Here is an 18,246-nt window from a genome sequence, read left to right as displayed (position 1 = left end):
GCTTTGGGGAACGTTCCGGTGTTCTCAGATTTCCGATACATGGAGATATGGCCGAGTTAGAGCGAGTAGGAAAATGGGAATTTTTGTGTTTTTGTGTTCTTCAGAGCCGACATGTAACATTAGAGTCAATGAGAGATTTCGCTGACTTTCTTGGCTTTGAGGGCCAACACAAGCGAAATGGGACACACGACCTCCATAAAGGTGACATTTTCTGAGAGAGGACGTGTGTGTCAACGTTTTCCCCAAAACACATGACAGTGGGATAAAAGATGTGGCAGTGAGGAGAGATTGTTCACAAACAAAAAAAGCATATTTTCGGGGCTTCCCATTCAAAGGGCCTATAGCGATTAGTTTTCGGAATAGCGTCGCCATGGTAACGCGAAATGTTCCCAACTAAAAGTTCCGCCGTCGGCGCGAGTGAGACCTTTCCGACGGTGTAACATATGTGGGGGTTCGTCGTCGATTCGTCTCACATTAATCGTAAGAGAAATTGTGTGAATATTTTTGGAGCATTCACACACTGACACTGCAGTTTATGTATGATTTGTTGAAAAACTTCATGCCGTACAAAGTCTGATTGTGGGCAAACGCTTTCAGATATCAACTTTTCGTAAAAATCGTGAGCGCCTCAAGGCTTTGGGGAACGTTCCGGTGTTCTCAGATTTCCGATACCTGAAGAAATGGCCGAGTTAGAACGAGTAGGGAAATGGGAATTTGTGTGTTTTTGTGTTCTCCAGAGCCGACATGTAACATTAGAGTCAATGAGAGATTTAGCCGACTTTCTTGGCTTTGAGGGCCAACACAAGCGAAATGGGACACACAACCTCCATAAAGGTGACATTTTCTGAGAGAGGACGCGTGTGTCAACGTTTTCCCCAAAACACATGACAGTGGGATAAAAGATGTGGCGGTGAGGAGAGATTATTCACAAACAAAAAAGCATATTTTCGGGGCTTCCCATTCAAAGGGCCTATAGCGATTAGTTTTCGGAATAGCGTCGCCATGGTAACGCGAAATGTTCCCAACTAAAAGTTCCGCCGTCGGCGCGAGTGAGACCTTTCCGACGGTGTAACATATGTGGGGGTTCGTCGTCGATTCGTCTCACATTAATCGTAAGAGAAATTGTGTGAATATTTTTGGAGCATTCACACACTGACACTGCAGTTTATGTATGATTTGTTGAAAAACTTCATGCCGTACAAAGTCTGATTGCGGGCAAACGCTTTCAGATATCAACTTTTCGTAAAAATCGTGAGCGCCTCAAGGCTTTGGGGAACGTTCCGGTGTTCTCAGATTTCCGATACATGAAGAAATGGCCGAGTTAGAACGAGTAGAAAAATGGGAATTTGTGTGTTTTTGTGTTCTTCAGAGCCGACATGTAACATTAGAGTCAATGAGAGATTTAGCCGACTTTCTTGGCTTTGAGGGCCAACACGAGCGAAATGGAACACATGACCTCCATAAAAGTGACATCTTCTGAGAGAGGACATGTGTGTCAACGTTTTCCCCGAAACACATGACAGTGGGATAAAAGATGTGGCAGTGAGGAGAGATTGTTCACAAACAAAAAAGCATATTTTCGCAAACTAGAGTGGACGCCATCCGCTTTAATGGGAAAACCCCATGAATACTTTTGGAGCATTCACACAATAAAAATGTCAAATTTTCCCGACGAACATGCATTATCGCGATATAACAATAGTATTAAAATACCAAATTGATATCATTTATACCGCACAACCCTAATGGAATCTTAAATCCACATGTTTTTCTGTCTTTTGTCGGAATAATTATGGGCCTGCTGCAATTCCGAAAACTAATCGCTTTGGGCCCATTGAATAGGTACGCAACCGTTATAGTGGCGAATATTTTTGAGCTAATTTTGCAACCGTTTACCCTACAGTCATTTAACCTGGTACGTGACACTTGTTACTCTGTTAGCATGCTTACATTAAAGTGCTAACTTTTTTAGCTAATTTTACACTTTTTACTCTAATTCCCCAGCCATACACCTTAGAGCAGGGGTCACCAACGCGGTGCCCGCGGGCACCAGGTAGCCCGTAAGGACCAGATGAGTAGCCCGCTGACCTGTTCTAAAAATAGCTCAAATAGCAGCATTTACCAGTGAGCAGCCTCTATTTTTTAAATTTTAATTATTTACTAACAAGCTGGTCTCGCTTTGCCCGACATTTTTAATTCTAAGAGAGACAAAACTCAAATAGAATTTGAAAATCCAAGAAAATATTTTAAAGACTTGGTCTTCATTTGTTTAAATAAATTCATAAATTTTTTTACTTTGCTTTTAATAACTTTCAGAAAGACAATTTTAGAGAGAAAATACAACCTTTTTTAAACACATATACCTTTTTACCTTTTAAATTCCTTCCTCTTCTTTCCTGACAAAGTAAATCAATGTTCAAGTAAATGTATTTTTTTTTATTGTAAAGAATAATAAATACATTTTAATTTAATTCTTCATTTTAGCTTCTGTTTTTTCGACGAAGAATATTTGTGAAATATTTCTTCAAACTTATTATGATTAAAATTCAAAACAATTATTCTGGCAAATCTAGAACATCTGTAAAATCAAATTTAAATCTTATTTCAAAGTCTTTTGAATTTCTTTAAAAAAAAAATTATTCTGGAAAATCTAGAAGAAATAATGATTTGTCTTTGTTAGAAATATAGCTTGGTCCAATTTGTTATATATTCTAACAAAGTGCAGATCGGATTTTAACCTATTTAAAACATGTAATCAAAATTGTAAAATTAATCTTAATCAGGAAAAATTACTAATGATGTTCCATAAATTTATTTTTTTAATTTTTTCAAAAAGATTCGAATTAGCTAGTTTTTCTCTTCTTTTTTTCGGTTGAATTTTGAATTTTAAAGAGTCGAAATTGAAGATAAACTATGTTTCAAAATGTAATTGTCATTTTTTTTCGTGTTTTCTCCTCTTTTAAACCGTTCAATTAAGTGTAAATATCATTAATTATTAATAATAACATAGAGTTAAAGGTAAATTGAGCAAATTGGCTATTTCTGGCAATTTATTTAAGTGTGTATCAAACTGGTAGCCCTTCGCATTAATCAGTACCCAAGAAGTAGCTCTTGGTTTCAAAAAGGTTGGTGACCCCTGCCTTAGAGTCATATAACTTGTTACGTGACACAAGCTAACTTTTAGCATGCTAAATTTTTTGAGCTAGTTTTGCAACCGTTTACACCAGAGTCCTATAACTCTGCACGTGATATTTGTTAACTGTTAGCATGCAAACGATAGCATGCTCGCCAGCACAGTTCAGTACATATTCCGTACAATTGACCACTAAATGGTAACACCCGAATAAGTTTTTCAACTTGTTTAAGTCGGGGTCCACGTAATCAATTCACGCTTGGTGATTTAACCCCCAATTCCAACCCTTGATGCCGAGCGCCAAGCAGGGAGGTTTTTTATAGTCTTTAGTACGACTCGGCCGGGGTTTGAACTCACAACCTTCCAGTCTCCGGGCGGACACTCTAACCACAAGGCCACTGAGCAGGTCCTTGCTATCATGCTAAAGTTTGCACACATGCTAAATGTTAGCATTTTAATGTAAGCATGCTAACATTTTAGGCTAGCGGTGTAGCTCAAAAAGTATGGCTGAGCTACAAGAGGAGGTTATCTCGCTATTTGAGCGCCCTATGGCAAAATCATTATATAGTTTGTGTACCCATTCAATTGGCTCATAGGTACCCATTCAATGGGCCCACAGCGATTAGTTTTCGGAATAACGTCGCCATGGTAATGCGAAATGTTCCCAACTAAAGCTTTTGCCGTCGGCGCGAGGAAGACCTTTCCGACGGTATAACATATGTGGGGGTTCGTTGGCCGGTTCGTCTCACAAAGAGAAATTAAAACTGTCTTATTATCCTCCATGTATGTATATATCAGGTTTTAATGGTGATATTAGTTAGTCCTCTAAATGCTGCGTTGAAACAACTGGAGAGCACAGCCATCGATCTTATGTAGTTGTTGATGTTATTCACCTCGGCGTTGGCCTGTTCGTCTCACAAAGAGAAATTAAAACTGTCTTATTATCCTCCATGTATGTATGTATCAAGTTTTAACGGTGATAATAGTTAGTCCTCTAAATGCTGCGTTGAAAAAACTGGAGAGCACAGCCATCGATCTTATGTAGTTGTTGACGTTATTCACCTCGGCGTTGGCCGGTTCGTCTCACAAAGAGAAATTAAAACTGCCTTATTATCCTCCATGTATGTATGTATCAAGTTTTAACGGTGATAATAGCTAGTCCTCTAAATGCTGCGTTGAAACAACTGGAGAGCACAGCCATCGATCTTATGTAGTTGTTGACGTTATTCACCTCGGCGTTGGCCTGTTTGTCTCACAAAGAAAAATTAAAACTGTCTTATTATCCTCCATGTATGTATGTATCAAGTTTTAATGGTGATAATAGTTAGTCCTCTAAATGCTGCGTTGAAACAACTGGAGAGCACAGCCATCGATCTTATGTAGTTATTGATGTTATTCACCTCGGCGTTGGCCGGTTCGTCTCACAAAGAGAAATTAAAACTGTCTTATTATCCTCCATGTATGTATGTATCAAGTTTTAACGGTGATAATAGCTAGTCCTCTAAATGCTGCGTTGAAACAACTGGAGAGCACAGCCATCGATCTTATGTAGTTGTTGATGTTATTCACCTCGGCATTGGCCTGTTTGTCTCACAAAGAGAAATTAAAACTGCCTTATTATCCTCCATGTATGTATGTATCAAGTTTTAACGGTGATAATAGCTAGTCCTCTAAATGCTGCGTTGAAACAACTGGAGAGCACAGCCATCGATCTTATGTAGTTGTTGACGTTATTCACCTCGGCGTTGGCCTGTTTGTCTCACAAAGAGAAATTAAAACTGTCTTATTATCCTCCATGTATGTATATATCAGGTTTAAATGGTGATATTAGTTAGTCCTCTAAATGCTGCGTTGAAACAACTGGAGAGCACAGCCATCGATCTTATGTAGTTGTTGATGTTATTCACCTCGGCGTTGGCCTGTTCGTCTCACAAAGAGAAATTAAAACTGTCTTATTATCCTCCATGTATGTATGTATCAAGTTTTAATGGTGATAATAGTTAGTCCTCTAAATGCTGCGTTGAAACAACTGGAGAGCACAGCCATCGATCTTATGTAGTTGTTGATGTTATTCACCGCGGCGTTGGCCTGTTTGTCTCACAAAGAGAAATTAAAACTGTCTTATTATCCTCCATGTATGTATGTATCAAGTTTTAATGGTGATAATAGCTAGTCCTCTAAATGCTGCGTTGAAACAACTGGAGAGCACAGCCATCGATCTTATGTAGTTGTTGACGTTATTCACCTCGGCGTTGGCCTGTTTGTCTCACAAAGAGAAATTAAAACTGTCTTATTATCCTCCATGTATGTATGTATCAAGTTTTAATGGTGATAATAGTTAGTCCTCTAAATGCTGCGTTGAAACAACTGGAGAGCACAGCCATCGATCTTATGTAGTTGTTGATGTTATTCACCTCGGCGTTGGCCGGTTCGTCTCACAAAGAGAAATTAAAACTGTCTTATTATCCTCCATGTATGTATGTATCAGGTTTTAATGGTGATATTAGTTAGTCCTCTAAATGCTGCGTTGAAACAACTGGAGAGCACAGCCATCGATCTTATGTAGTTGTTGACGTTATTCACCTCGGCGTTGGCCTGTTTGTCTCACAAAGAGAAATTAAAACTGTCTTATTATCCTCCATGTATGTATGCATCAAGTTTTAATGGTGATAATAGTTAGTCCTCTAAATGCTGCGTTGAAACAACTGGAGAGCACAGCCATCGATCTTATGTAGTTGATGTTATTCACCTCGGCGTTGGCCGGTTCGTCTCACAAAGAGAAATTAAAACTGTCTTATTATCCTCCATGTATGTATATATCAGGTTTAAATGGTGATATTAGTTAGTCCTCTAAATGCTGCGTTGAAACAACTGGAGAGCACAGCCATCGATCTTATGTAATTGTTGATGTTATTCACCTCGGCGTTGGCCGGTTTGTCTCACAAAGAGAAATTAAAACTGTCTTATTATCCTCCATGTATGTATGCATCAGATTTTAATGGTGATAATAGTTAGTCCTCTAAATGCTGCGTAGAAACAACTGGAGAGCACAGCCATCAATCTTATGTAGTTGTTGACGTTATTCACCTCGGCGGGGTTTCTACGTTCCAGTTATTTTCCTTGCAAATTCTCAGAAAACGCCAGTCTGGCTCATTTTCCCGCCGCCGCACACGTGCAGACCTGGATTCCGGGCGCCACAGGCACGGCACGCACCATGAGTCAGCGCTGCCGAGCTGTGAAGCCCCGGGAGGGAGCGAGCGAGCGAGATGGAGAGGTCTGAGGACAGCGAGCATGAGGAGTACACGCCATGTCGGAAAGAGAGGGAAACCGGCAAAGACGGAGACGTTCAGGGTCAGAGTGAGTCAGGGACGGGAGGAAAAAGACTCGGAGAGGGACGAGGAAAAAGAGGGAGCTGGTGGCGTCCAAGTCACACACGAGCATGAATATTCATGTTTGTTTCCGCGCAAGTGCTGCCGTATCACACGTCTTATTGTCGGGGAGGAAGTCGTCAGGCATCAGCGTCAACTCAGAGAGTCTCATGCTTCCGTGCACTGGAGGTTGTTTCCCCTCAAAGGCCAGATGTGGAAGCAAAAATAGCAGCACACACGGCAGCGAAGGACAGAAGAAGGACAATACTCTTATTTATTAATACCACCTTAACATTTGACAACAAAACAATCATACACTTATTTAATAACACCACCTTAACATTTGACACCCAAACAATTATACTCTTATTTAATAATACCACCTTAACATTTGACACCCAAACAATTATACTCTTATTTAATAATACCACCTTAACATTTGACCAGAAAACAATTATTTAATAACACCACCTCAAAACATTTGATAACCAAACAAGTACACACTTATTTAATAATACCACCTTAACATTTAAAAAGAAAACAACTATACACGTATTTAATAATACCACCTTAACATTTGATAAGAAAACAATTATACACTTATTTAATAATACCACCTTAACATTTGACAAGAAAACAAATATAGACTAATAATACCACCTTAACATTTGACAACAAAACAATTATACACTTATTTAATAATATCACCTTAACATTTGACAACAAAACAATTGTACACTTATTTAATAATACCACCTTAACATTTGACAAGAAAACAAATAGACTAATTTAATAATACCACCTTAACATTAGACAACAAAACAATCATACACTTATTTAATAATACCACCTTAACATTTGATAAGAAAACAATTAGACTCAATTAATAATACCATCTTAACATTTGACAACAAAACAATTATACACTTATTTAATAATACCACCTTAACATTTGACAACAAAGCAATTATACACTTATTTAATAATACCACCTTAACATTTGACAACAAAATATATATACACTTATTTAATAATACTACCTTAACATTTGACAACCAAACAATTATACACTTATTTAATAATACCACCTTAACATTTGACAACAGCATAATTATACACTTATTTAATAATACCACCTTAACATTTGACAACAAAACAATTATACACTTATTTAATAATACCACCTTAACATTTGACAACAAAATACATATACACTTATTTAATAATACTACCTTAACATTTGACACCCAAGCAATCATACACTTATTTAATAATACCGCCTTAACATCTGACAACAAAACAATTATACACTTATTTAATAATACCACCTTAACATTTGACACCCAAACAATTATACTCTTATTTAATAATACCACCTTAACATTTGACCAGAAAACAATTATTTGATAACACCACCTTTAAACATTTGATAACCAAACAAGTACACACTTATTTAATAATACCACCTTAACATTTGATAAGAAAACAACTACACACGTATTTAATAATACCACCTTAACATTTAAAAAGAAAACATCCATAGACTTATTTAATAATGCCACCTTAACATTAGACAACAAAACATTTATGCACTTATTTAATAATACCACCTTAACATTTGACAACAAAACAATTATGCACTTATTTTAAAATACCACCTTAACATTTGACAGCAAAATAATTAGACACTTATTTAACAATACACCTTAACATTTGACAACAAAACAATTATACACTTTATTAATATCACCTTAACATTTGACAACAAAACAATTGTACACTTATTTAATAATACCACCTTAATATTTGACAAGAAAACAAATATAGACTAATTTAATAATACCACCTTAACATTAGACAAGAAAACAATCATACACTTATTTAATAATACCACCTTAACATTTGATAAGAAAACAATTATACACTTATTTAATAATACACCTTAACATTTGACAACAAAACAATTATACAATTATTTAATAATACCACCTTAACATTTGACATCAAAATAATTACACACTTATTTAATAGTACCACCTTAAAATTTGACAACAAAACAATCATACACTTATTTAATTATACCACCTTAACATTTGACAACTAAACAATTACACACTTATTTAATAATACCACCTTAATATTTGACAACAACACAATTATACACTTATTTAATAATACCACCTTAACATTTGACAACAAAATAATTACACACTTATTTAATAATACCACCTTAACATTTGACAACAAAACAGATGTACACTTATTTAATAATACCACCTTAACATTTGACAAGAAATCAATCACACACTTATTTAATAATACCACCTTAACATTTGACAACAAAACAATTATAGACTTATTTAATAATACCACCTTAACATTTGACAACCAAACAATTATAGACTTATTTAATAATACCACCTTAACATTAGAGGGGAAGAGAGGGGTGTTCTTAGTGATCAGCATCCAGGCCAGAGGCAGCAGAGGTGTGAAGGAGGAGGAGGAGGAGGAGGAGGAAGAGGAGGAGGAGGAGGAGGAGGAGGAGGAGGAGGAGGAGGAGGAGGAGGATAATGGAGACGACTTTAAGGTGCCTTTGAGGCCAGTTACGTAAGTTGTGTTTACTGTACGTCTGCAAGCGTTCAGGGTGCAGTCTCAGTCCAGATTTATGGACGGAGGGCAGACATGAGACGGACTGAAGATGGAAAGTAAAGTCCGCAGCTCTTCCTTCTGGGGGGGATAAAGAGGTTTGTATTCAAGTGCACCTGACAGCCAGTCCACCACACAACAACACAGCAGACACTTTGGGAGTTCCAAGTCCAGCACACAACAACACAGCAGACACTTTGGGGGTTCCAAGTCCAGCACACAACAACACAGCAGACACTTTGGGGGTTCCAAGTCCAGCACACAACAACACAGCAGACTCTTTGGGGGTTCCAAGTCCAGCACACAACAACACAGCAGACACTTTGGGGGTTCCAAGTCCAGCACACAACAACACAGCAGACTCTTTGGGGGTTCCAAGTCCAGCACACAACAACACAGCAGACACTTTGGGGGTTCCTAGTCCAGCACACAACAACACAGCAGACACTTTGGGGGTTCCAAGTCCAGCACACAACAACACAGCAGACTCTTTGGGGGTTCCAAGTCCAGCACACAACAACACAGCAGACACTTTGGGGGTTCCTAGTCCAGCACACAACAACACAGCAGACACTTTGGGGGTTCCAAGTCCAGCACACAACAACACAGCAGACACTTTGGGGGTTCCTAGTCCAGCACACAACAACACAGCAGACACTTTGGGGGTTCCAAGTCCACCACACACTTTGGGGGTTCCAAGTCCACCACACAACAACACATCAGACACTTTGGGGGTTCCAAGTCCAGCACACAACAACATAGCAGACACTTTGGGGGTTCCAAGTCCACCACACACTTTGGGGGTTCCAAGAGAATTTCATGCCCTCCGCCCACCTTTGATGGAAGGAAACTGAATGTTTGGGGTTTAAAAGTCCAGTCACATTGCAGCAGTTTGAAAATCTCCCCGGGTGTTTCAGGATCAAATTGAAGGTTCTTCTTATGGTTTATAAATGTTTTTATGCAGCGCCGGCCCGTGGCATAGGCCGTATAGGCAAATGGTAAGGGCGCCGTCCATCAGGGGGCGCCACGCCAGTGCCACAAATGTTGGAGAAAAAAAAAAAGAAAAAAAAAAATTGGTATTATTATTTCTAAATACATAAAATAATCCCACGTTAATTAAAATGCAAAGTAAAGCCTATTTAATAGAAATATTATTTGTTACAACATTACGCCCCCCCCCCCCCCCCTTCCCCCCCGCACGGTGCGCCCCCTCCCTTCCCGTATCATGACTCTTTTGTTTGGACGTCACCACATCAAAAAATCAACACAAGATGTCAAAACGGCCAAAACTGTCAGGTGCCCAGGGAAGAAAAAAGAGAAAAGAGGAGGAGAAACGAGAAAGAGACAGAGGTAGCAGGTAGGTAACGTTAGCCTACATGAAATTATTTGTCTGTTACAGAATGTGATAGTAACCTGGCTTTTTAGCATTAAGCTAATGTTACATGATTTGGCAATTGCTAATCAATAAATAGCTAGTTCTGTTTTAACGTTGGGTTAATATTGTGGAGGGGGCTAAATTGTTATGGAAAATAATAATGTAAGGTTAGGTAATTACAGTACTCCCACCTTACATTCCTCAGGGACATTTGTATTAGATCTTTTAAGCAGGTGTTTTTTGTTTACATTGTTATTGCCTTCTGGTTAGCTGATGTTTGCCCTGCAGGTAATAGTCACTTTTCCACCCCTTAATATATTAGGTAGAGTTGTAAGCCTAGTTGTTAAAGTGCACATCATCAATGTTAATTAAGCAATATCACATGAGAGGGAATGCTGTTTTTTAATTTGAGCACTGCTGTGATTCGGTTAAAGATAATCATAACATAACATTCTCATATAATATGTTCATTTGCTTTCTTTAAGTAAAAAAAAAGGTCAAAGACAAAGCTATTCGGTTTCTTGTGAGTATATACACTTCACTGCCGATGTGGGGGGGCGCCACCTAAAATCTTGCCTAGGGCGCCAGATTGGTTTGGGCCAGGCCTGTTTTGATGCTATTAGGCCTTCTTTGCTTTCACCCTACGAACCTTCACAGGCCTGAGATCCTGCGGCACTCGTCTCCTAATTATTCTAAAAGTCAGGACACAAAGTCATCTTTCCACCATTGTGGCCCCCGTCTATGGAACAGTTTTCTGGAAGACCTCAGGGCTGCATTCATGTTTGTAAGAGCAGGCTTAAAGACCCACCTTTTGGATGTGGCTTTTACATAATATTCATTCTTTTCATTTAACTCATTCCTACTTTTATTCCTACTTTTTAAAATCTATTAGTCATGCAAGATTGTATTTAGTATTATTTATTAACTGATATATTTACTGTTAATTTTTTTTATTTTCAATGTCTTACTTGTATTTGATCCTTATGCATGGAATCAAACATTTGATGTCCAGCAACTTTTTACATTTTAACGCTAAGAACACGGAAATGTTGATTATCGGTTCTGCTAGACAATTATTTAAAAATACCACCTTAACATTTGACAACAAAACAATTATGCACTTATTTAATAATACCACCTTAACATTTGACAACAAAACAATCATACACTTATTTAATAATACCACCTTAACATTTGACAACAAAACAATTATACTCTTATTTATAATAATGCCACCTTAACATTTGACAACCAAACGATTTTAGACTCATTTTATATTACCACCTTAACATTTGACAACAAAACAATTATACACTTATTTAATAATACCACCTTAACATTTGACAACAAAACAATTATGCACTTATTTATTAATACCACCTTCACAATTACCAACAAAAACAATTATACTATTATTTTATAATACCACCTTAACATTTGACAACAAAACAATTATACTCTTATTTAATAATACCACCTTAACATTTTGCAACAAAATTATTATACACTTATTTAATAATACCACCTTAACATTTGACAACAAAACAATTATACACTTATTTAACAATACACCTTAACATTTGACAACAAAACAATTATGCACTTATTTAATAATACCACCTTAACATTTGACAACAAAAAAATTATACTCTTATTTAATATTACCACCTTAACATTTGACAACAAAACAATTATACTCTTATTTATAATAATGCCACCTTAACATTTGACAACCAAACGATTTTAGACTCATTTTATATTACCACCTTAACATTTGACAACAAAACAATTATACTCTTATTTAATAATACCACCTTAACATTTGACAAGAATACAATCATATACTTATTTAATAATACCACCTTAACATTTGACAACAAAATAATTATACACTTATTTAATAACACCACCTTAACATTTGACAACAAAATAATTATACACTAATTTAATAATACCACCTTAACATTTGACAACAAAACAATCATATACTTATTTAATAATGCCACATTAACATTTTACAACAAAATAATTATACACGTATTTAATAATACCACCTTAACATTTGACAACAAAATAATTATACACTTATTTAATAATACCAACTTAACATTTGACAACAAAACAATTATACACTTATTTAATAATACCACCTTAACATTTGACAACAAAACAATCATATACTTATTTAATAATGCCACATTAACATTTTACAACAAAATAATTATATACTTATTTAATAATACCACCTTAACATTTGACAACAAAACATTTATGCACTTATTAAATAATACAACCTTAACATTGGACAACAAAACAATTATACTCATATTTAATAATGTCACCTTAACATTTGACAACCAAACGATTTTAGACTCATTTTATATTACCACCTTAACATTTGACAACAAAACAATTATACACTTATTTAATAATACCACCTTAACATTTGACAACAAAACAATTATACACTTATTTAATAATACCACCTTAACATTTGACAACAAAACAAATATACACTTATTTAATAATACCACCTTAACATTTGACAACAAAACAATTTTACACTTATCTAATAATACCACCTTAACATTTGACAACAAAACAATTACACACTTATTTAATAATACCACCTTAACATTTGACAACCAAACAATTATAGACTTAATTAATAAAACCACCTTAACATTTGACAAGAAAACACCCAGAATGTACATGAGAATAAAGAATGTGGGATTTACAATATTAACTACTTACGATAAAACACTGAACATTGAATTAAAGACAGAAATCATCGCCAACACGGCAGTTTGATCGTATATCACTGCTAGTCTGCAGCAGAATCAGTCTGACGCCGGCCAGAAATGTGAAAATGACTCAAAGCCCGGGGGCCAAATCTGTTTCCCACTAAGATTTTGGTGGGTTTCGTGATTCCGCCTACATGACAAGATTCCTAGTGGTGTCCCTAACGGAGTGTCTGGGAAGTGTGGTACCTGGCGTGATGGCCACTCCGTTGCCATTGACGACGGGGCTCTCCTCCTCCTCCTCCTCGGGGGGCTCCAAGCTGGCGCGCTGCTCCATGTTGCTGACCGACTGGTTCCTCTTCCTCTTGCCCTGGGCGCTGGGCCGGGCTCCGGGCAGCAGGGCCTCACTCACATTAAGGGGAGGGGCTGCCGGGGACGGTTCTGCCGGAGGCTTGGGTGTGCCGTAGAAGTTGTCTGCAGGGGCAGGGAGACGGTGGCATCGTCACTTCACACACTTCCTGTGTGGGGACTGTGACGCTTCACATTCCCGGCACCTGGGAATCGATACCGGTACCGATTTCCCGGTACTTTTGTGTGTGTTAATAAAAGTTAACATTTAAAAATGAGCTGATTACGATAACTGTGCTGTCCAGTTGCTATGAAAAATACTTTAAAAAAGTAATTATTTATAGTTACTCGTTACTTCACCAAAAAAGTAATTTGGAGGAAAACATGGAGGAAATTATACTCCCAAGTGGGCCGGACTGGTAAAATCACGGCATGATAACGTAAAAATAAAAACGACTTAAGATTGTTTTCTTTGTTTAAAAAAATAGAACAAGCACATTCTGGAACTTACGGAGCCCCTAAAGGGACGTAGGGGAATTTTTTTAGACATGTATCTTGTGCGCACGAGATACATGTCTAAAAAATTTTAAATATATTTTTTTATTTTTTATAACTATAAAAAGTTTCTCGTGTGCACGAGATACATGTCTAAAAAAATTTTTTTTTTAAATAATAAATATATTTTTTAATTTTTTATAACTTTATAAAAAGTTTGTCGTGCGCACGAGATACATGTCTAAAAAATTTTTTTTTAAATTATTAAATTTTTTAATTTTTTTTTATAACTTTATAAAAAGTTTCTTGTGCGCACGAGATAGTTTCTCGTGCGCACGAGATACATATCTTACAAAATATATATATATATAATATTTTTACATTTTTTTTATAACTTTATAAAAAGTTTCTCGTGCGCACGAGATACATGTCTAAAAAAAAAAAAATTATAAATATTTTTTTTAATTTTTTATAACTTTATAAAAGTTTCTCGTGCGCACGAGATACATGTCTAAAAAAAAAGAAAAAATTATAGTTTTTTTATTTTTTATAACTTTATAAAAAGTTTCTCGTGCGCACGAGATACATGTCTAAAAAAAAAAAAAAATTATAAATATTTTATATTATACTCTTATTTAAAAATACCACCTTAACATTTGACAAGAAAACAATCATATACTTATTTAATAATACCACCTTAACATTTGACAAGAAAACAATCATATACTTATTTAATAATACCACCTTAACATTTGACAACAAAACAATTATGCACTTATTTAATAATACCACCTTAACATTTGACAAGAAAACAATCATATATTTATTTAACAATACCACCTTAACATTTGACAACAAAACAATTATGCACTTATTTAATAATACCACCTTAACATTTGACAAGAAAACAATCATATACTTATTTAATAATACCACCTTAACATTTGACAAGAAAACAATAGTATACTTATTTAATAATACCACCTTAACATTTGACAACAAAACAATTATGCACTATTTAATAATACCACCTTAACATTTGACAACAAAACAATTATACTCTTATTTAATAATACCACCTTAACATTTGATAAGAAAAAAAAAACAGACTAATCTAATAATACCACCTTAACATTAGACAAGAAAACAATCATATACTTATTTAATAATACCACCTTAACATTTGACAACAAAACAATTATGCACTTATTTAATAATACCACCTTAACATTTGACAACAAAACAATTATGCACTTATTTAATAATACCACCTTAACATTTGACAAGAAAACAATCATACACTTATTTAATAATACCACCTTAACATTTGACAACAAAACAATTATGCACTTATTTAATAATACCACCTTAACATTTGACAACAAAACAATTATACTCTTATTTAATAATACCACCTTAACATTTGACAAGAAAACAAATATAGACTAATCTAATAATACCACCTTAACATTAGACAAGAAAACAATCATATACTTATTTAATAATACCACCTTAACATTTGACAAGAAAACAATTATACACTTATTTAATAATACCACCTTAACATTTGACAACAAAACAATTATGCACTTATTTAATAATACCACCTTAACATTTGACAACAAAACAATTATATATTATATACAATTATATACAAAACAATTATTCTTATAAAATAAACGTGAGCTTTTGTCAAACCAAATATTGTGTTTTTTTCCATATTACAACAACCTTTCTGGACTCGATAAGAGAATCGATAAGGAATCGGTCCGATAAGAGGATTCGATAATGGGCTCGAACTCGATAATTTCTTATCAAACATCATCCATACTTTATTAAAGACCTTGAAAAGGGGAAAAACTAATTAAAAATAAATAAACATAATCCCTACAAGTGTATGTAAACTTTTGACCACGACTGTTATATCCGACACCAACTGTAATGATACCAAGTATTTTCTTACAATATTTACCCAACACTTACGTGAATGCAAACGTAGATTTCAGTCACCTACTGGGTGGAACCGCTCGGTTTTAATTTGGCTGGACAGACCAGCGAAGCCACTAAATAAGTAAACAACAGGGTTGTCCGATAATGGCTTTTTGCCGATATCCGATATTGTCCAACTCTTTAATTACCGATACCGATATCAACCGATACCGATATCAACCGATATATACAGTCGTGGAATTAACACATTATTATGTCTAATTTGGACAAACAGGTATGGTGAAGATAAGGTACTTTTGAAAAAAAATTATAAAATAAAATAAGATAAATAAACTAAAAACATTTTCTTGAATAAAAAAGAAAGTAAAACAATATAAAAAACAGTTACATAGAAACTAGTAATTAATGAAAATGAGTAACATTAACTGTTAAAGGTTAGTACTATTAGTGGAGCAGCAGCACGCACAATCATGTGTGCTTACGGACTGTATCCCTTGCAGACTGTATTGATATATATTGATATATAATGTAGGAAGCAGAATATTAATAACAGAAAGAAACAACCCTTTTGTGTGAATGAGGAGGGAGGTTTTTTTGGGTTGGTGCATTAATTGTAAGTGTATCTTGTGTTTTTTATGTTGATTTAATTAAAAAAAACAAAAAACAAAAACGATACCGATAATAAAAAAAACGATACCGATAATTTCCGATATTACATTTTAACGCATTTATCATCATATATATATTATAAATGCGTTAAAATGTGTTGATTTAATTTTTAAAAAATAAATTTAAAAAAATCGGTATCGTTTTTTTATTATCTGTATCGTTTTTTTAAAAAATTATATTAAAATTTAATTAAAAAAAAAAAACCCAAAAAAACCCGATACCGATAATAAAAAAAACGATACCGATAATTTCCAATATTACATTTTAACGCATTTATCGACCGATAATATCGGCCTGCCGATATTATCGGCCGATAAATGCGTTAAAATGTGTTGATTTAATTTAAAAAAAAAAAAAAAAAAAAATCGGTATCGTTTTTTTTCTTATCGGTATCGTTTTTTTTTTTTTTTTTTTAAATTAAATCAACACATTTTAACGCATTTATCGACCGATAATATCGGCCTGCCGATAAATGCGTTAAAATGTAATATCGGAAATTATCGGTATCGTTTTTTTAAATTATCGGTATCGTTTTTTTTTTTTTTTTTTTTAATTAAATCAACACATTTTAACGCATTTATCGACCGATAATATCGGCCTGCCGATATTATCGGCCGATAAATGCGTTAAAATGTGTTGATTTAATTTAAAAAAAATAAAAATAAAAAAAAACGATACCGATAATTAAAAAAACGATAACGATAATTTCCGATATTACATTTTAACGCATTTATCGACCGATAATATCGGCCTGCCGATATTATCGGCCGATAAATGCGTTGATTTAATTAAAAAAAAACAAAAAAAAACCGATACCGATAATAATAAAAACGATACCGATAATTTCCGATATTAGCCGATATTATCGGCCGATAAATGCGTTAAAATGTGTTGATTTAATTTTAAAAAAAACAAAAAAACCCCGATACCGATAATAAAAAAAACGATACCGATAATTTCCGATATTACATTTTAACGCATTTATCGGCCGATATTATCGGAAAATCCCTAGTAAACAAGTCACGACAGATAAAGATGTCTCCAAAAGAAGGTGCAACAAAACACACCAAAAAAAAGAGCATTTATTATTTATGCTGTAATTTGCCGTGGCATGAGAAGTGAAATGAAATATCACCACAACCCGACAGCTCCTAACCACACAGTGGCCTCCAGCCTTTGGAACAGCTGCTCACACACACACACACACACACACACACACACACACACACACACACACACACACACACACACACACACACACACACACACACACACACACACACACACACACACACACACACACACACACACACACACACACACACACACACACACACACACACACACACACACACACACACGCACACACACTTGCACGCTTGTGAGGCACAATGAGGACTTGTCCTGTTCCAGCACACCTGCTTAATGACTGAAGTGTCCCTGGGGTCACAGCAAGCAGCAGTTTTAGAGGAGCAGGAACCTGCTGGTGGCTTCTTAAGACACTGAAGAACATCTGCAGAC

At 35.2% G+C, this 18,246-nt stretch overlaps 1 protein-coding gene across 2 annotated transcripts in view; it reads right to left on the bottom strand.

The window, feature by feature from the left end:
• The window catches only part of LOC133647036 (membrane-associated guanylate kinase, WW and PDZ domain-containing protein 2-like), a 227,141-nt gene that overhangs the window by 106,305 nt on the left and 102,590 nt on the right, over positions 1–18,246 (bottom strand). For both annotated transcript variants that reach the window (XM_062043086.1, XM_062043087.1), the window contains exon 4: positions 13,513–13,737. In XM_062043086.1, coding sequence (XP_061899070.1) covers positions 13,513–13,737 — 225 coding nt within the window. The remainder of the gene's footprint in view (positions 1–13,512; positions 13,738–18,246) is intronic.

This window comes from Entelurus aequoreus, linkage group LG03, assembly GCF_033978785.1.
Source record: "Entelurus aequoreus isolate RoL-2023_Sb linkage group LG03, RoL_Eaeq_v1.1, whole genome shotgun sequence".
In the NCBI taxonomy this organism is placed as follows: Eukaryota; Metazoa; Chordata; class Actinopteri; order Syngnathiformes; family Syngnathidae; genus Entelurus; species Entelurus aequoreus.
Note: the sequence above shows the minus strand (reverse complement) of the source record. Positions and strands in the feature narration are given on the sequence as shown.